Source organism: Platalea leucorodia, assembly GCF_965183815.1.
Source record: "Platalea leucorodia genome assembly, chromosome: 5".
Lineage (NCBI taxonomy): Eukaryota > Metazoa > Chordata > Aves > Pelecaniformes > Threskiornithidae > Platalea > Platalea leucorodia.
The window spans coordinates 34,549,080-34,570,925 of record NC_138827.1 but is presented as its reverse complement, the minus strand read 5'-3'; the positions used below and the strand labels follow the sequence as shown (position 1 = coordinate 34,570,925).

The window sequence follows — 21,846 nt, the reverse complement described above, 5'->3', positions numbered from 1 at the left end:
TCTGTGACTGAGGAAATAAATCACATACAGAAATTCTTCAGGGTAAATGAAGCCATTTCATTTCATTATAGGGTTATTTAACCCATTTATTTTTCAACCTTTTTAAAACAAAAAGGAAATAGCTTTTAAAACAAAAAATTGATATATTTAAACCTTTTGGTTTTTTATTTTCTGACTTAAACTATTCTCACATACAACAAGAATTTGTAGTTTGTGAATAGTTTTGGTCCCTCAGACTGTCTTGGTGAATCAGTTTTTAACTACTTTGTCCAAATACACTAACAATTCACTAATGTAGTTATTTGAAGTAGATAAAAATAACATTAGACATTTCTATCTTAAAACAATCCCTCTGCTACAAAGTCTCTGATACTCTCGGTTTTGCTTCTAAACAAAGTATGGTCACAAAAACCAAAGCCTCTTTTAGCAGCATTAAAGGTGAAGGGCCCCCTGTGTAAAGTCCTGGAAACTTTCTGGTACCCTCAAATACACTGAATGCCCTCGGCTCTTCAGACACAGACCCTGCAAAAACTGAGCGTGCAGTTTGCTTTCACAAACACAACCACACTCCCAGTGCAGTTCCCTGCTCATTTGGTCACACACATTTTTCATGAGACAAGTGTGACCTTTTACAAATTAAGCAGGCGTACCTCATGAGCATTTCAGTATATGCATTAGGGGAACGCTTCAAGAAACTTCCTTCATTTTGGGGGGAACAAAAACCTACTCTTTTTACAGACCAACCACAGCTTTATGCTTGTTAGTTTCAACAAGATTTGTTAAAAGGACTAAAAACTCACTGGTAGATCTGAAAACGTAACTAAGCAAGCTGAGCTGATCTGCTGCTGTGTTCCCACAGGGAACCTCATCTTTTGTCAGTGATTTGAAAGGAATGCTTACACTGATGAAGTTTGCAGCTCTCCCAAAAATTTATGGAACAGTAAATAATTAAGAGGTCAAGTCAATGAACCAAGCAAACTGGATCATTTAATAAGCTGGGCACAAGCAAAATGTCTTTTATATATCCAATTGGAAAATTCAATGCCTGGAAGCAAAGAATACCCTTACGGAAAGGATGGTGGACTTTACCCTAGGAAGTAGTGACTCTGCAAAGGATTTGGGGGTATTGCTGGCAGATAAAATCTACCCCTTTTAAAAATCACCTTGAAGGTCACTTTCGCATTTGCATGTGTTCTTAAGAAGCCTGCTAAGGTAAAGGATTTGGTGGAGAGTATTATAAGGAACCCTGTTCACTTCAGTACCTGGAAGGGAGAAATACAGGATGATTTATCATTCTACTACCAGTTTTGGAAAGGATGTATTCTAAAGGGAATTAAAACATTCAAGTGCATCTTTTGGAGTAGTAATATCAAACTAGTAAGCAACAAGAGCAAACCACTCACAATTTAAAACAAATACCAAATCACTGAGCCTTGGAATTCATTTTAAGGTATTGCCCGTGTATGAGCGTTGACTCCATCATCTCTTCATACACTGCGTTTAACTTGATTGCCCCGTAGAGCTGAGTGGCTGTAGGTTTATTTGTTTGGAACTTACTGGTGACTCAGATATTGCTGCAACCTTCAAAGAATTCTTGATGGAGCTGAGTTCCCACATATGTAAGTTTATGATGTGCATGCCACAACATCCCCTTGTGATCTTGTACAGGTTTTTAAGTACGGCTTTCCGGAGAAGAATGTACACCCAGGGATCTAAAATCTGATTCCATGTTGCCATTCGGAGAGCAAAAAGTATTGTTTCACAGGTCTCCTTTGAATGACTCTCATTTATCCCAATTCTGGCCATTGTCACCTGAAAATGGAACATTTTAAAATTATATATCAAAAAAATACACCAAGAGAGCATGTAAATGAGTGAAATCATTTCAACATTATCTCTAATCTTCACACTTTCACAGCATCAGTGCATCCCAATTGCAAAGTAAATACTTTCAGGCATGTAACATCATCCTAGAAATCCTTTAATGATGCTTTACATAGGATGTACATGTGTCTCTGCTGAACTACTTCTGCTGAACCTTGAGTAAAGGATGGCAACCAGTCAGATGGCAACCAGAGAATACCCTCCAGAACCAGGGATTAATTTGAGCAAGGAATAAAAACTTGAATTTGAGCTAACAAAGCATGCCAAGACTGTTCCAGGGAAGGATTTTTTCAAGGATACAGGCCACTGGATCAGAACATTTTTATGAAAGGTACTTATTTTTTCACATTTTCCAAATTAAAGTCTGCATAAGGGATACAGCACCTTGATTTCATCAGGAAGAATCACGTTTTAAGCTGCAACAGAACATGATTTATTGACACCAACCAGAGGGTTTAGAGGTTTCTAGGAAAATTTAAGCCATAGTGACAAATGCCACCGATACCTCTCCTCTTGCCAGTTGTGGCTGGCCTCCCCGCTTTGCAGAGCTGCAACCTAGGTTTTGAATCACCAGCCCTAGTGAAACACGCCACTGGGGCTCCTGCCCTGCAGAGCTCTCCTTTACTGGCTTTCTGCCACTGTGGTTTTGTAACCTGAGTTCCTGTGTGAAGAAGGCCTGACTCTGCAAAGCCAGGAATCTGCCAGAGGACAGTAAATTATCTCTCTCTATTATTAATGTTAAAAGCACATGAAGACTTTTTTGGTAGAAAGAGGAAAGACTGTAAGGCTTTCAGTTCCAAAGCCTTTAAAGCAATACAGTTATTTAACTATGAAACTGGATATTTTACAACTGATGCTATGAGTACGCTGATCTCTTGGGTGATGAGAGGTAGAGTCAGTCTGTCCGAGCGCAGAGGGTCATATATTCACAAAGATACATTGTAATTAAAAAAAAAACTAAAAAATAATAATGAATGAAGAGAGAAAACTACCACTTGAGATTCCAGTAAACCTATTTTACCCCTTTTTAAATGCTTCTCTGTATTCCTAGGCCCTACCTATAGCTTGTGGGTCACCACATCCAAGTGTAAACTTGAGTGGAACAGAGTGAACGCATAAAAGGAGACTGTACTTGCTTGATTAAGCATTTGATCAAGCATTTCTGGATGGACATCTATGGGAGCAGCAAAGAGAGCCCATAGGAACATTCCTAAGGAAGCTGGTAAGACTGGCAGAAGCACAGCTGGGAACCGGTGCAAGGAGGAGGAGGAATGTCTGAGCACCAAGCCAACACAAACACTTGCAAGTCAGTTCCCTGAATCTGCTTTTCACCCCACAACTGCTGGGCGCATTCCTCTCTGACATCAGCAGCCCACCCAAACTTGGACAACTCCTTTGGCTTCTGCACGGGATGTTTTCTCAAGACAGTCCTACATTTTATTTATTAGAGGTCCAATATCACAAGCCAAATTCAGATGAAATACTCCTTACTCATGCAAGTAGGACTGGGGAGCAAATGACAGCGTAACAGAGCTCATGGACCAAAGTTCTTATCCGATATACCGCATGCTTGACTTAATACAGATATACAGCTTCCTCATCTGGTTCTTGATGTACTTCAAAAATCCATTTGTTGTTCTTCTCTCGCATTCTGCAGTTAAATGCCAAATCCAATGCAATTTCATGCTCAGAAGAGGAGGCAGTAGATGTTGCCATCTAGGAAAAATAGCCCCATCCACATTATTTTCTCACGTTACCTAGCAAACTTGCGACATTTCTTTCCATTTAGTAGTAATCACCTCTAAGCGAATCCACTCGTTTGCTATTCAACTTCCTGTTGAACATCTCAACATAAAGTACCTCTGTTTTGATTATGGAGTTACATAAAGTAAATCAGAACAACAAGGAAATTTGATACATGATTTTATGGATTCTGGTACTTGGAGAAGCTTCATCCGGAACATTTAAGTTACCTCTTCTGAATACTGGACATACAAAAAATAATATATCTGAACTCACAAGTAGCAAGTAGAGCTTATATACATAGCTAAATGCTTAAGCAACTCAGCTGTGAATACCTGTATTGGAAATAATAAGATAAAATTTATATTATCTACAAATTCTGTTTCATAAAATAAGAATTTTCTAGCCATATTACTTATATTGTTTCGGAGTGTTATGCAGAAATTAAAAAATCATTTCCTTTCTTGTATCACTAAAACCAACATAAAATGATATCCCAACTTTTTGAAGTTCTGAGATGCAGAGATTTCCATACAGGCCTGGACTAAGAGAATCTCAGTCTGACCCCAAGCATGAGCATTTTTATCCAAAAACACTTGTGGCAGAGCAGTGGTAGTGACAGACACATTACCATCACATTGGCTATGAAGTGATATAGCTTCTCACTCCTCCAAAGAGCCTGCACTGTACTGGCAGCTCTTCCATGTCTTCCGAGAAAACATGTAAGAAAACTGCAGGCAACTGAAGCCAACTGCATGCAGAGACAGGGCAAAGAGGAGACCATGTCCTGGCTACTGGAGCCTTTCTAAAGTCATCTGATGATTTCTAGAACAAGACCCTAAACTCCAGCTGAAGAGGGGTAGGATGGAGTGAGGCCAATATAAATTATTATTTCTAACACATTTTCATGGTCAATTTTTTTATTTAAATTTAAATTCTTAAAATACTATTCCAAAGTCAGTTTGAAATCATAATGATAAAAAGGCCTAATACAGTACCAGCTATTTAATAAAGGATTTAATTGAAGCAAAACATGCAGGCAATCTGTGTTTGCTTCCTACGTGCAAGAAAGTTGTGTCACTGAACTGGCACAAGTCCTTGGCTCAGAAAGGACACTTCTTTTCTTCTTATTTGACTAATACTTTTCAATAATTAGTTCAAAGTCAAGAAACCAATTCAAGGACTGACTTTTTTTTTTTTTTTTTTCCCCTGTAGGTCCATCAGGTTAGTGTAATGAAGGAATGCTGTCCTCTGTAGCCAGCAGTACACAAGTGGGGAAACGGGAAGAGGCAACGCAGTTGCATCATATCTAGTTGCCTTTGATCTCCACAACTGAATTTAATATTCATGCAGATTCAGCAGTATGACTTAAAAACCTAATCCCCAGCTGATAAATAATAAACGTAACTCATGACATTTTCTAACATAGTTAGAAATGTAAAAATCCAAGTAGCATTTTGCTGAGTTATACAATGTTTATAAGAACACAGCTGTAGTATGTCTCCCTGGTTTGCAAAAAAAATGAAAGTAATCACATGACATAACCAATACAATTCAAACTTTCATTAGGAAAGAAACTATAAAAGCATAACTGTAAAAGTGACTTTTTAAACCAAGGCTGCCAGCTTGTAAGATATGAAGTCAGTCTGATTCATATTAGTCCTGTTGGTTTAAGGAAAGACCTGAGAACTCTCTGTCCCTACAAATAAATACAGAGAAATCAAATTTGTGTCAAGCAAGGACTTGACACGATACGTTAAACTTCTCCACCCTTTTTTTCCAATTTTAGGCTTCACTAAAACCAAAGCTCACTTCACAAGATCCAGAAAGTCTGATGGAAAAGTTTTAAAAACATTTTGAATTTGTTGACTTCTACAATTTTACTTCTAGCAGATAGCATCAGAGAATTGCCATTTCCCTTAGGGACAAAGCTCAGTGCAACAAACAGAAAAAAATTGCTCCAAAGCTTCACACCACTCTCCAAATCTAAACAGCATGTCTTTAATTTCCCTTCCAATTGGATCTCAATTATACGAGAACAACTAATAAGCTAAATGGCAGTGCTGCTTAGTCACATTCCTGTTAGTACTCAAGGACAGCCAGTCAAAACAAGAAGCAGACTTTAGAGTTAGGAAATAAGGCAAACCGTCATACTACTTTGATGCATTTCAGCACACAGGCTCTAAATCCAGGTTCTATCCTTGACTTCAGGAAACTGGATAAAAATCAGTCACCGAGAGATTCACACGGAAAGCAGAGCAGACAGGCCAATTTTGTAATGTGCAAACAAATATCAGAAATTCTCTTCCACTGTAGCTCAGCCTCCAGGCTCCATTTCCCTGTGGGAACCTTGCAGACCCTCCCAGACCTCTTCCTCTTCCTTTGGATTTCATTACAAGCAGTTCTGAGAATTTCCATTAATGGAAGAAAGTCCATGTTTTTTTCAGTATTTGCGGAGTACATATATTTTGTCACTGATGCCTATGTTGAATCCAGAGGTGCGTATCCCCTTCTCCTAAAGCACATAGGACTCAAAGCAGTATTCTACTATGTCCCACTCCATGGAAACAAAAAATATATAATTATTTTGAATTTCCAGAAGTTTTTGGAACTTCCATTATTCGTACATGCTACAAAGAAGCTGCAGTCTGCAAAAGGCAAGAGCTGATAGAAGATGATACTTTGTAGCACTCTATAAACATAAACTTTAAGAAAAAAATTTGCAAAAGAGGGGGAGAGAGAAATCCAAATGTATCTATCTTCACATTCTACGTACCACTTTATATCTCCTAAGAACAGCCATTAGAAAAGAAATCCTGACAGCAAATTGCCTATATCATTGCTACATAGATATTGCAGTATATAAACCAAGCATTTGTTGCAACAAAGCTGAGTATGCTTCATTTTATTTTCTTTGTGATTCTATATAAGTCAGTGTAAAAGCAAGAGCTTCCAAGAAAAATATGTAGCGTACCACTTCTGCCATCAAAATATTAGTACACACACTGTACTACTTATGCCACATAATGCTTTTTATGTTATAGATCTGCAACATGTTTTTTCCCCCATGTTTTCCTTTCCCTTTTTAAAAGAAAAACATGAACGATACCTTCAACTTTTATATACCAGATGATCATTTGGGCTAGCAAGTAAATTTTAACGGAGCATAGTGATTTTATATTTTAAAAATTTGTACTTAAAAAGGAATTGGAGAAGACAAAATGCGCTAGCAAGTTTTCCTCCACATTAAAGTCCAGAGGGTACTTTTAAGGGGATAGGTAATACTTCCGTGTGTAAAGATTTGCAGCATCAGCTCTTGACAAGTAGCAGCAAAAAAGGAGTTCCCTTTTCTCCCATGTACGCTTCTGTGAAAAAACAGTAATGCCACTAAAAATTAACGATGGATCCACTGGCTCACTACTCTGTTGGGGAAAAATCTCTATCTCCTGAAATTAAGTTCTGGTCCAAAACAGGTAAATCAAGGGTGGCAACTACTACCTGCCATGATATGCATCCTTAAACATGCAAGTTTACTTATTATCCCATTAAATGCAGCTAGTCTGAGAAGGACCTTTCCTTTATCAGAGTCGCAGTCCTCTATGAGAAACACAGAACCCAAATGAGAAACAGACAGAGGATCGGAAAAGATTCAGATGACCAGAGGTAGCTGAGATTGCAAAAACATTTTGTAGATGTTTATTTAGCCTCCACGTGCTCCGTATTTACCCTCCTTACAACGGAGCCGCATAAGCCTTTCGGATGTATTGTAAAGCTGAAGGCACTCGGAGCTCAGAGGTGTTCCCAAAGCTGTGATAAAAGTCAAAAAAGTATAGAGAAAACGGGAAAACACAACATTTTCCACAACGCAAATGAAAATAGTTTCTAACATTCCTTTCTCAGACACAGTGGATTCTGTGACCAGGCAATTTCTCACCCGCCGACGCTGCTGCTTCATGAACATGGTACTGTTCAGGATACGTGTGCCTTTCCTCATGTTGGCAAGATCAAAGCCTTGAAACGGTATGTCCAAGCACCCCTCTGAATTGGTAGGGCAGCTCTCACATTGACTGGATGCCAAAGAAAGGACTGCAGCGTAGCAGCATGTATATGACACTGCAGCCATGACATTAAATTAAGGCTCTGTGGGTGTTTGCCACCCAGCAGCTCAGCTCCATCTGACCTTGCCGTATGATCCCTCCTCACTGGGGCTGTTCAGTTGTTCTGAGCTTTCTGTTCTCCTCACGCAGGCTCGGGTCTGCAGAGGACTCACAGTCTATTGCACTCCATTACTGTGCCATTAGAGTAAAGTGTGACATTTTCACCATCTGTGTTTTTACAGCTTTATGCAAAGTATTTATGGAAGGCAATATACTTTCCAACAAACATTTGGAAACATCATTTGAAATGAGATTTTTATGCATGCAAGAATGTCAAAATTACTGAAAAAAATGTGAAGTGCTGTGACATTATACTCACTATTTATATTTTATTAACTGCCTTTGGCATTATCATGCTCTATATAAGGCAGGAATGCAATTATGAAGTAAGCCTCATGAAGAGAAGGATTTCTTTGTGTGCATAAACTCACAAACATCAACTGAAAGTGAAGCTTTTATTTTCTGTCAACTTTCCCCTTAGACACTACCTATTTGCATCTGGTTTGCAGTAACATAAATTCAGGTTGGGCTTGAATGAAGCATTCCAGGTCACCTCTCTTTCATTCTCCAAAAGAATCCAGATATTTCTGTCTTGGAGTGGCAGTCTTTTTTCCTTCTTTCCCTTCCACCCTCTCAAAATTAGAAATATTTTCGTTCAACTAGCAATGTAATTACTCTCACAGCTTAACTGATTAACTCATTTGAAAGGAAAGCAAAATGGATATGGACAGAGAAGAGTTCCGCGCTGAAGGCAGTAGATGACTCACTTCATAATGAAAAGACACGGTGTCTGTATCAAAGTCAAATAAACAAGCTGTTTCCTGAGCTACATGTTTTAAAGTTACAAGAAAGCCTGCTTCCATAGAGTGAGGAATGTATTGCTGCCTAACAACAAGACCTATAACAAAAATCTCTTGTAAAAAAAAAAAAATTAATTTTACAGATAAAATTAAAATATTCTTTACCCAGCAATGCTGAGAGAAACTTTACAGGACAACTGCTAGACCTCTTGGGACCAGAAAACAATACAGTATTTCTAATACTGCATAATAAGGATCATCCTGAGAAAAACAATCAAATCAAATAAATACTTAAGAACTATAAGTATTCAGGATCCATTCATTCTTCCTTTAGAGTCAGTTGGGTAAAGCTTCAAACCCTGGAAATGCCCTATTACCTCTCTTTTATTGCTTTTCTTTTTCAGGTTTTCACACTCATTTGGAAAAAAATCACATTTTTATTGGCTAAACAAATATTCTCATTGATTTAGGAGCAACAGAACTTCTCTCGCTAATACCCTACAAATACCTACCCAAAGAAAGAATCACAAGTAACACATAATACTGGGGAGGAAGAGAAGAACTGTCTGAATACAGAAAAAAAGAGACAATATGCAGACAACCTGGAGGAAAAAGGAGCTGCAAAGGTCCATAATTATAGAATGAATTCAGCATTTAATTAGTTATGCACAGGATCAAATCAATAGCTTAGAAGTGAACTGTCTTTTCAAACATCACCACATTCACGCTGCTTTATTACTAAAGTCATCCTCCACTATATTTACATGTCTGAGGAAAGATACGATGTAGAATCACCAACCAGAGGCAAATCTTCCACTTATGTCTTTGAGAGCAAGAAAATGTTCTTCTGTAGGGAATGCAGGATTTGCCAGTTCTTACCTGGCCATTTTTTTAATTCTCTCAGATTTGTTACTTTTGTCTAAGAAGCCAAGAATTAGGCTGAATTCTCTATGGGTTCCTTGGACAGGTCACTCCTTGATTTCAGAGGAATGGCACATACATGCAGGCTTTCAGGGCAAATACCACCGAACTCAGAGATATCTATACATATTAGAAGTGTGAAAACAAGAAGAATTTCACAGTGAGCCACTCATGATATATAGCGGCCTTTTCACCTCTTCTAGAATTCAGGGATGCAGATGGCTTTGATGTGTGACTGAGCCTGCAAGACCTCAAGTAACAACAGGTCAAAAAAAAGTAAAGGACCTACTCTATTTTTCTATTTACCTACCAATGGAGTCAGACCTTCAGTTTAATTGTCTGAGAAATTATGGCATTTATTACATGGGTGTAGGAGGAAAATAAGGAGGAAAAAAAAAAAGATACATTAATTTGTAATTATATTTTACATACGTTTATGTTTACCATGTATGCAACATACACAGTGGAGGAAAATGAAATCTTTTTAAAGATGGATTGGAGTCATAGTCACCTAATGGCTTTGTGCTATCTGATTTGCAGTATTTGCAAATCTGGCTGGAAGCAAAGCAAGATGTGATGTGCTCCTTTCATGTTATTTTTTTAAAAAATCACCTTTATTAAAGTGACTTATTCTGTATATCATTCTGGAGAAGTACATTAAGAAGCTATGAGTGGAAGTAACAGGGCTAATGAATTAGCAATATATTTACCAAGTTGTAATATATAATTTGCAATATTTTTTCTCTTTAATGTTGGCAAATAAATTAAAAGGGACTGCTGTGCAGCTGGACCACCTTTTAGGTGGAAGAGGGAAGAAAAAAATCAAATCTCCACTTAGTAGTGATTTATTTCTCCCTGCTTCAGCAAACACACGTTCCTGGTAATAAGTGGATTCAATTTTATTTCCAACTCACTAATGAACTGTAAGTCCCAAACCAAATTGCTATCACTCACATGGATCCTCACCTCCTTCCTGCTTCACCTCCTGTTTTAACACCCTTCCACGCAGTGAGGCAGAGGGGAACGCAGCTGGCCACATCCCCACCATCGCACGAGTCTTCTTCCCCACATCCTCATGTCCTGATATTGCTCATTATGTGGGTGACGAGGTTGCTCACGGGCAGACTCGCTACATCCTTTACATCCTTCCTCACTCCCATAATTTTGGGGTGGCCGTGCAGCCCACGCAGAGCCAGCTTACATGGGGTTCAAGCCACCTGAGGCAGCTGGCAGCACACAGGTCCAGGACAGCAAGTAGAGGACCAGCTGGAGATCAGTCATTAACTTCCATTTATCCAATAACAAAGTAATCTTTGGTTTCTGCAAGTTTAGTATTGAGGCCCAATTTTCTTTAAAACCTCAGTTCAGAACATCCCTTACACAAAGACTCATCTTCAGCCTTCTTCAGGAAATCATGCAGAAACACAACTCCAACGCCACTCAAACCCATGCTTCAGCACACGTCTCTGAATGAGGTCTTCACACAGCTCATTAAAAAGAAGCGCTAAGAGCAAGCTTATGAGCTGCTCTCCACTCCCTGCTCTGCCTGGAGTAGATAAGAGCAATCCTTCAGCAAGAGACAGTATATTACCTACAATATGGCTCAGGTTCATTCAGCCGCTCAGCTATTTCACCTCATCCAATATGAGAATGAATGCGAAAGAATGAGTCACAATTACTAAAACTTCACTGCAAATCCTGGTGTAAAGCTTTTCTGTAACATTCTGGTACCTGGCCATTACTATTTGTAAGAGCATATACACAGAACCCACAATGGGATCGTGCTCCTGTTCTGCTAGGCACCATGCATGCACACAGTAAACAGGCACCTTCCTTCCTCAGGGAGCTTGTCACCCAAGTAACCAGCTGCAATTCAGCAATTTCTGAATATTTTAATGTAAAATTTAAGTCTCAAAAGCACATGAAATAAGTATTGCTCTGTTTTAAAGCTAAATAGCATATTTCCCAGAAGAGGATCCAAATAATGTGCGCTCTCAGACATAAACTGATTCTACACTGCTATTAAGACAAATAACTTCTGCTAGAAACATTTACAATCATGATGTAAAACTTAAGATCATGAATTAACACCATAATAACAGAATAAATATCTCACAGAACATACGAATGTATATCACACACTGATGTCTGTCATGTTAAACCTGGTGAGGATGGAGGAGTTTCTGGAGTTGTTCCATGTGAGTGTATTTGTCCCAGAGACTTTTCAGCAACAAGTTTACCATTTAAAGACTTTAGATAGTCAGGAAAAAGAGCTTTCCTAAAATAACCATCCAAAAATGGTTATGCCGTGTATGACATTTTCCAGAAATGGCTATGCAGTGTATGATATCTTCAAGCAAGAAAGGCCTGAATAAGTGTAATATCTATGAGATAGGACGAATCCACTTTTATCAAACAAAATTGGAATATATATCAAATTGACTTCAAGCACAGAATCCAAAAACTTTACCAACTGAATAAATGAGGGGAGGCTGTGAGCGGAAATTAATCTGGCTGAAGTTTTCAGAATTTGATTTTTTGAAATGGCAACTTCAAAATTGAAAAAACTCAAAATTTTCTGTGAAAGTCATTGGCACCTATTTGGAATGAAATATTGTGTTTGAATTTATAGCTCTTTATGGTTTAATACTGTATATATAATATAAATTTAAAAATCAAGCAGCAAGCAATTTTGAAAGAAAAACAGGACCAGGTTGTTCTGAAAATGCAATGTTCTCAGGACTGGAAACCTACTTTTTCTCTCCGAAACAAACCAACCTCATCACATTCTGATGGCACCGCATTTTCAGAAAAAGCCTTTACATAAGTTTTTCCAAACAGCACAAGTAAACATAGATAACAAAAACTATAATTATGCTTCCCCAAAAGCCTCTGGTAAAGGACAATCTGTCAAACTCAGCTCTTCTTCCTTCCCTGGCTCATATCAGTACTGCAGGACAATATGCTGACCACTGTCCATTTCTGCTGCAGAACTTCTTTCCTGTTGAGAGAGTAACTCAGCTGCTCAGCTCCCTGACTTCTGTGAGAGGGAGGTAAACACTTGAATTACAAATATAGCCACAATTAATATAGAGTTTCTAAGCACTCTATGATAAACTATGCCCTGGCCCACATTTAAGAATATTTTTCTAAAATGATTCATATTTCTCAGAAAGGCTAAGGCCCCTAAGATCTCTACAAACTGTAAAAGACGAAATTCAGACCAATTCAGACCAATTCAGAACACTGAAACAGTACCTTTGAAACTCAGTATCATTTTAGGTGGGTATACTCTAAAACGATGCTTATTCCATTTCTTAACTGGTGGAAATTTGCCAGCTGTGCCTCTTAAGAATCCAAAGTAAAAGAAAGATCTCTACAACCAATACTAAAAAAAGGCATGAACATCTTATCCAAGGGTTTCTAGTATCATAGAAACACATCTGAATAGGTTGAATGAATTTTTAAATACATTTTATTAAACTTTGTTATTCTCTCTCTGCAAACACCTACAATTTCTTTCCATGGATTATTTTCATGGTGACATACAAAAGCACACTTGAATTATCTGAGTTGTTGCTTAAACCTTATTCCACAGGAAACTAAGCTAAAAAGACACTTCTGTCTTGAGACTAAGAAAAACTTCAATCAAAATGAGTGTTCTCTTTCCTCTTAACCCCTAAAATCAGCTATTTATTCCAAAATATCTTTTGAGCCATAATATTAGGAATGACACTAACATTTCAGTGATTTAACCTTGAGTTTCAGAAGCTCATTCAGAGGAACTCAAGCAAGAATACTAATTGAATTTGCAGTGTTAACGGATGCATTGAGAAACTCAGCAAGCAATTAAAAGGCCACGATATGAGGGAGAGCAAGAGCCCTTTTTCTAGTGTAGCTTGAAAGACAAGCAAACTCGTATGGGATTTTTTTTTTATTTCCAGAGTAACTCAGGGAGCATTTTATTCAGTCAAACAGCCGCTCCTGATCTGACCTCTTCTGACACAGCAAGGCATGGAAGAGAAATAACAACCTATGGTTGACAATAACCATTATTGTATCCACGCTTCGGACTAGAGATAAAGAGGTGTATCTAGCAGGTCTTCTGCTAGCAAAAAGCTTTTTTCCTTTCCCTATGAAACCAGTTCATTTATTAAAATTGTTGTGGCAAAAGTGGGCTCCTGAGATGGGCTTGCACCCGGCCCAAGAGATGCAATGACAACATCCAACGGGTCTTCCCGTAGAGGTCCTGCAGCAGGTCACCTCTCCTGTGCCCGTCAGCCTGCCGGAGGCAGGGTGTGAAGTGTAGCCCAGACCCAACTCGAACCACATCTTCCTTACTCTGATAGCACATCCCGTCTTTCTATGGTGTCAACAGACAACCGTTCTAGCAAAACATTACAAGAATTCAATGACAAAAGCCAGCACAAACACCGTAATTATCATTGATTACCTTCTTAAAAATCTTAATCATGAAAAAGACAGACAAATTGTGGTTTTCCCCTGTGAAAGTAACTTTTACAATGGCATTCAAAGCTGCAAGGTTAGCTAAACACACTTAAGAGCATCTCCTTCAATCTTCAGAAATGGATGACTGGAAATTGAAAGTCTAATTTATTCTTTTTCAAAAGAAAAGATCACTCTCCTCGTTGACAGTGCCTAGGCAGACACAATGAGCTCACACAGGCTGCAGCTTTGACTACCAACGTGTTTTGCCAGTGACCCTGTAAGAGAATACGCTTCTGCAGAGCAGCCACCCGTGAGGTCTGGGGTGGCTGTACTGTACCTGGCAACAAGGGCCTCACTGGCAAGGTGTGGACCTGCATCTTGGCATATCTTGTGTCTGCTTCTCCTCAGCTGTATTTTTCAATTATGAAAATCACCAGCCAGAGAGCACAAGAGAAGGGACAAATTTTAAGTAACTATTTTGTTGTAGGGACAATACAACCAGCAATATTTGAAGGCATACAAACAACATTAATAAAGCAACGAGCTCATATAAATGATGCCCATTCCACATATAAACATAAGGTAGTACAACAGAAATTTAAACTGCCAGCTTGTTAAAGACTACCGAAAACAGGAATGGAGGAAGATGCTTCAAGGGTAACAGGGGTATGAACTCCTGGAAAAGTGTCAGTGTGCAAGTATATATGTGACTACACATACAAAAACACTAAAACACAGAGGACTGCCTTGTACAACAAAAAGTACCTTATACTGTATGCAACTACATGGCCTAGAATTTAGTTAGTATAAAACCTGTAACAGCCTGACCTCCTTCAGCACATACAAACCGTGAGCCTGTCTCAGCACGCAAAATACCTGGTGGGGCAACCAGGGTGGGCTAGGCCAGGGTAAGTGTATTCCACCAGGAGCATCCCTGTCAGCGCAGCGCTGCCCTTCTTGCCTCCTGTGGCAGCGTATGCACTGAAAGGACCACTCATACCAGCTCTGGCAGCTTCTAGGTTGGAGTGATTCAGCAAATTGTAAGCTAAATGCAGTCCTAGGTGCACAAAAAACAACCATCAAGGCTCGTTGCATGAGACAATCTGAGGACAAGAAGAAGTCAGAGTGAGTTCAGAGAGACACAATTAGCATAACAAATTGGAAAGGGAAGAGGTGACATGAGAAGAGAGTGCTAGAAATTAATCTAGGCAGTAAAAAAGCAACTAAGTAAGAGTTGATTTAGTCATATGAAATAAATAGCTGAGATCTTTGAAAAAAAAAACTAGAAGGAGTGGCTACTTTCTGCAGTAGAGGGGAGGTAAAACTGGAATGAAAGTAATCAGATAACTGCATGGAAAAAGATCTTAACAAGAATAATTTACATGTAAAAGCATTTTTCTCAGACTAAGACTGTGTTCCACACATGAAAAAGAGTATACATTTCTTCGTATCATCATTTGTTCCTGCAGATAAATTCACTCTGAAGTAACCCCCCTCCATCTGCAATTAGAGGGAGTTCACTTTGTTACTCCAAAAACAAAATTCAAAATGTTTTTATCCCTTGAGCCCCACAGAATTTGACGTACTGAAGTCAAAATCTGCTTATACGAACACAGCTCCAAAAACAAGCTGTTTCATGACAGGCCAGACACCAAGTCACAGCCAAAAAACAGCTTAATATAACAATCCATTTCATCAGAGATGCTTGTCACAAAATGCTCCAGCCCAGCTATCAGCTTTGGGAATCCAACCCTTAGGGACCAAATTTATCCAACAAAATTCACATATCCCTAGCAAAGGGCTAAGACTCTAGCAAGGATGAGAGACGATGACTTATTACACACAGAAGTAGATGTTACTGTCTTCAGAATGTATTTTCCTGGAATTATCCATCACAAAGCAAAATTATTTGGACTGTCAGAACAAATGTGCCTCTGCAAATCATTGACTACATAGATTATCGGAAAACTCATGAATTTTACTTGTTGCTTTTTTTGTGATTTCCCTCCTGCTCTCAACTCCTCAAAAGGAGATGAATGTTCGCCCACAAGGGAAGAAGAAGGGAGCACCCCTTATTCCGGTACTCCCTTAAGAAGATTCCCACACAGCGGGAGAAAAATTGAAAACGCTGCTCATTTTTGAGGGACAAATGAGACGGAGCTTCAGGAAAGAAATCGGAAGGAAGAAAAGAAATCAGAGGGAAGTCCCTGTCCAACAGCCCCAGGCAGAGCTCCACATGAGCCATGCCACGGGCTCTGCTGCTGAAAAATGCTCCAGATCTCCAGGAGTCTTAAAATAGAGGTGGTGATCGATTATAATATTATATATTATTATATATAATAATAAATGTTAGATACATATACACAGATATATAGAGGCACCAAAACAAGTTCACTACCACTGAGCAGGTGCAGAAGTCAAGCTCAGTTCCACACCAGACACCATAAAGGATGATCCAGGGTCTTGTGCCTCTAATGTCATCTAAAGGCAATTTTAGCACAGAACAGTAACTGAATATATAACTCCACTTGGAAAAAAAAAAAATAAAATCAAATAGTGAAGTAAAACTGCAGTGGGATTACAGTATTGGATAGACTTGATTTTGGTAGCCATGCACATATGACAATTGACATAACACCAGACTAGATTAAAAACAGAAGAAAAATAAACAAAGCAAACTCCCCCATCAGATGGAGAATTACACCAAATAAATCAAAACTCTTGTATCTGCAAACCACGTGGCATAAACTGCATCGCCTTTCTCCACTTTCTCTTCCAAAGGTTGGTTTGGTTTATAATCACTTTGGTTTATACAGAGACAATTCACTCTCACATAACATTTTGTTCTCTACTCTTTGGGTTAGAGAACATGGGTAAAATTTGCAATTCAAAGATTGACACTGACTTTCTAGATTTTGCTTTGAGAAAAAATAAAAAAAGCAAATGAATGCAAAACAAGCATGTATTTAGCTACTTTGCCAAATAATCTCACCTATGAACATCTGCTCATATTTATTTCAAGAAATATATATTTTGGTATACGCTGATTAAATTATAGAATCTAAACAATTCATTTCACCAATTAAAAGCCCTGAGAGGTTTCAGATAAATCAAATGAGTACATTTGGATCAGCAATTCTTCGTAAATCATACACTTTGATAAACCCTGGATCTCTTTATTGTAGCACTTTAGCAGTACATTCCTGGCAAAGCTTTATTCCACTGAATCTGCATGCTCCACTGCAGTCCAATAAGGCTTGCTAAATTAACGCTGCGCTTATAATTCTGTTTGTATTCAGTGAAGAGAATGCTACCAAAACAAAGAGTTGGTAATTCAGAGAATTAACTTTTATGACAACTCTACGATCCTAACAGCTAAGAAAGGTAACATCGACCAAGGACCCTGTCCTTTGCATTTCCCAGACTATCGAACTCTCTGGCTAAAACACTAATTGCTCACTTCTTTGAAACTTTGTTTCAAGAACTAAATCCTACCTTAACACTAACTTTTTTTTTTTTAACTTCTTGTTTCTAACATAAATTTGTCCATATTGCAGGACTATTTTCCATATTGCCAGGCTAATTTTGGTGGTAGTTTGGCTCATCTCATTTCAAAAGAGATCCAGAAGCAAAGTGTTGTGAGCCCGCAATGCACAGAGAACACCGGCAGATTTGCCACGCAATGACCCAGAACTGCTTGTGTATCATCCCCTCTGCAACAAAGTCCCCAAAAATACCAAGAACAAAATAAAGCAAGAAGTCATTCACTGATCTATATCACCAGCTGATGAAAACACCAAACTCTGAAAAGGCTCTGGAAAAACATTTGTTACTGGAATAATAATTCAGTGTCAGCTACAACTTAGATGAAGTTAAATACTTCAACAAAAGTAGTGTTGCAATTTCAATAAAGACTGTCAAGATTTTAAAAATTATGTTTTTATAATTTATAAAAATTGAAAAGCATAACAAAATTACCAACACTGAAAAAACAACCACAGTAGTTGCAATTTAGTGTGCCTTCATATGTTGAATAAATGAATTATCTCTTTTGAATTAAAAAAGTCTATAGCTCTTTTGATACCCAAGGGCTTTTCAAAAATCAAATTAACTCCAACCTTTAAGGACAGTTATTTTATCTGAAAATAAATGTCACCAGAGGATAATATACTGTTTGTTCATTAAAAGTACAGCCATCATTTGAGTTGCTTTTCTTGAAAACCATTCTGTGGCTTGCCCCAGACAAATCTCAGGAGGTGTCTGGAAGTAAGTTCACTACAAAAGCTTGCTATACTGTTCCGATGACTTTGTTTATGCTCTATGCACAATAGCCAGGACACTGAGAAAAGCCAACATGAATTTAAACTATGCTGTAGAGCAAGTCCAGAAAAATCAATAGAGAAGCAGGGGAAAATTCTCTGTGTGTTGAACAAAAGTGGAACAGTTTTTGTGCATTTCTGTGATGTGGAGATTTATATCCAGACCCTCTCTTTCAAGTCTGTGATACTGGATTAATAAAATGCTACCTGCCAGACATACCCAACTGCTGCAACTAGGCTAATATCAGTATCTAATTCAGAACTAGTTCAGGTGACTCCATACTATACTATAGGCAGTGAGTAGATGAGAGGTAGCTGGATCTGATTCAGATCTCAGATTTAAATTTCTATATTTGTAAGCTCAAAACAAAATCGCTCCTTATTCACATCAGTGGAAAACTACGGGACCTTGTTTCTAGGAAACAAATTAAGATTTCATATTACTTGTGACTTAACCTCTCTCATCCTAGTAAAAAAATAAATTTTCTTCAGTCAGGTTTACTGCAGTAAAAAGAGTCACAATTAATATAATACTGCATCCAGCCCTGGAGCCCCCAGCGCAGGAAAGACATGGATCTGCTGGAGCAGGTCCAGAGGAGGGCCACAAAAATGATCAGAGGGATGGAGCACCCCTCCTGTGAAGAAAGGCTGAGACAGTTGGGGTTGTTTAGCCTGGAGAAGAGAAGGGTCCAGGGAGACCTTATTGCAGCCTTTCAGTACTTAAAGGGGGCTTAAAAGAAAGATGAGGACAAACTTTTTAGCAGGGCCAATAGCGATAGGACAAGGGGTAATGGTTTTAAACTAAAGGAGGGTAGATTTAGACTAGATATAAAGAAGAAATTTTTCACAATGAGGGTAGTGAAACACTGGAACAGGTTGCCCAGCGAGGTGGTAGATGCCCCATCCTTGGAAACATTCAAGGCCAGGCTGGATGGGGCTCTGAGCAACCTGATCTAGTTGAAGATGTCCCTGCTCATTGCAGTGGGGTTGGACTAGATGACCTTTAAAGGTCCCTTCCAACCCAAACTACTTTATGATTCTAATATCAGTTTTATAATGCCATCATGCAACAGGAACCATGAAATTCTTTCCCATATCATAACCCCGCTTCCTTTGACCCTGCTAGAGCACACGTTAACATGAGCAGCACTTACCGCTTTGGAAGAGTCACAGCAGTTACCAGCAAGCAGCCCTAAGTTACAGCCGGGACAGCTGAGAAAGCGCACTGACTGCACAGAATAGCTTTGCTAGTCATCCGTCCAGATTACAAACTCAGCTTAGTCAGGTCTAAACCAAATTTTTATTTTAACCTACTGCCAACCACTGTTTTTTAACATAACTTTAAAGCAAAGCCCTTAATACCCTGCTAATGGAGCAGAAGGTTTTCACATTCTTAGCTGTTATCTTCTGTAACACAGTTCGCAAGTAGCAGCAAACTGTAATAGTAACAACAACCAGACTACCATAAATAAAAAATGATATGAACCACAGTACAGACTAAACAGACTTACCACTCCAAGACTTCACTGAATTTTTCGACAAGCTCAGTCTTTGCTCCGATTTATTCTAGCCACCATTCTGCTACCACTGTCTGCTTCACAGCACTGGAAATAAAGTCCTCACAGTCCCTATACATTTTGCTTACTCAATCTATTCTGCTTATGATCAGAAGTAGAGAATAATTATCATTTTTGTTACAGATGCATAGGTACATACGTTATGGGCAATATGCTGTAAAATCAATAACTTGAAGAGTGAATGGAGCTGTTATCACAGCTAAAGCACCTTAAAACCTGGAGATAAAAAAGTATAACTTTTATACAGTGATGTGCATTAAAAATTGGCAAACACGTTAGGCTCTTACCAGGAATGGACTCCAGCAAATGCAAGAAACACACATTATAGCCAAGAGCTGAATGATCATTTCAAAATGATGAGATCTGCCTTGTCTTTGTTGACTTTTAAATTTGACTCTTAAGAGGGTAATTCCTGTGACAGCATTGCACAAGAATGAAATAGCAAGGGCCAGTAACCCAAGGCAAGAAAAAAGTAAGAGATAAAATCTGTCTTCCCAGTCCTCAACATGTTCTGTTTTATAGAAGCACCAGGTCCTCGATGCTTGAATTTGATAGGCTCTAAACCTAAGAATAGGCAGCAAAGCTATAAGAACAGCAAACAAACATACCATAGTCAACATCATTTTCACATGTTTAGAAGTCATTTTTGTAGAGTGAAATATTGGCTTAGTGACTCCAATGCACCGTTCAACAGCCATGACACTGCCCAGGAAGAGCGGGCACAAACCAAAGAAAACCATGCAGATGCCAAAAACACTGCAAAGAATGTTGGACTGGTTAAATCGAATCCAGTCTTTATCTGATGCATACACAAACACTGCAATGGCTCCGTTGATGAGGTGGCCGAAGAGATCTGTGACAACCAAGCCACTAGCGAGAAGCAAAAAGGAGGCTTTTGATTTCTGTCTAAATCTCTGATATGCCTTCATGAGAATTGCTATTGCAAGACTGTTGGACAAAATTCCCACTGTCATGAAGATTATTGAAAAGAAAACTGAAATCTTCTTCTCCGTGTGGCAGGTTGTGTTTTTCAAGATTCCAAATCCAGCCAGCCCTGGTGATTTTGAACTGTTCATGGTTAGGAAAGGAGCGGCAGCCCTCAAAACATTTCAGCAGTCTTGCAATCAAAAGGCATCTGCAATATTAAAAAAAAATACACACACACTGTAAAAGGCATATCACTGTTCAAATGACATTTGAAGCAGAAATTCCACAATACTAGTCTATGGTACAAATCTAATTTTCTGGTTTTCTGAGTGATGCGATATGATATGGCATCATATTTTAAGCGCATCAGTCACAGGATAAAACAATTACCTGCATACATTATACGATGCAGATACAGCGTACAGTATCTTTATAGTCTCTGCACATGTAAGATATACAGATAACATATAAAATATTTAATGCTCATGTACATATAATCAGAGAAACCATACAAAACATTCTGGTGGTTAAACTATGTATATAAACAAATGGCTTTTGCAACATATTCCTAGAATGAAAGTATTTATCAGCCCAACCACAGTCAAAAGTGGAATACTCAAACTGGAATGTTTGGAGATGATAATCACACTCCATTTTTCTCCTCACTGTTAAGCATTTATTTTCAAAACAATGTCCTAACATCTTCCAAGTAATTCTCCTCTCACAATTCAATGTTTTAAAGCTTTAACATAACCAGCACTGAAGTCTCCAACTCCGCAGTTCCCTCACCGAAGTACAAACTTGTATTTTAGATGCTCCCTTATTCAGAAACTGATTCTGCAAGTTACTTTACACTTTATCTCCCATCTCTACTCTCAGGACATTCCTGCTGGCAAAAACTTCCCATGCAGAAAAAAGAGCAGGCTTTAATAACGCACAATACAAAGAGGCGGTGAAGCCTCTCAATTACTGAGCTAGATCAGAAACCGGGCACGCCGAACCCGAAGGTATTTCTAGCCTTCAGAACTGCGAAACGGGAGCGCAGTCGGCCAACTCCTCACTCGGGGCA

General features: G+C 38.6%; 1 protein-coding gene across 1 annotated transcript; it reads right to left on the bottom strand.

Moving 5' to 3' along the window:
• Positions 1 to 1,500: 1,500 nt before the first annotated feature.
• Positions 1,501 to 20,926, bottom strand: PTGFR (prostaglandin F receptor; the record flags this gene model as incomplete). Its single annotated transcript, XM_082314509.1, has 2 exons — positions 1,501 to 1,812; positions 20,138 to 20,926. The coding sequence occupies 2 exons, from the start codon at positions 20,924 to 20,926 to the stop codon at positions 1,501 to 1,503; spliced, it is 1,101 nt and encodes a 366-aa protein (XP_082170635.1).
• Between the last annotated feature and the right edge of the window lie 920 nt (positions 20,927 to 21,846).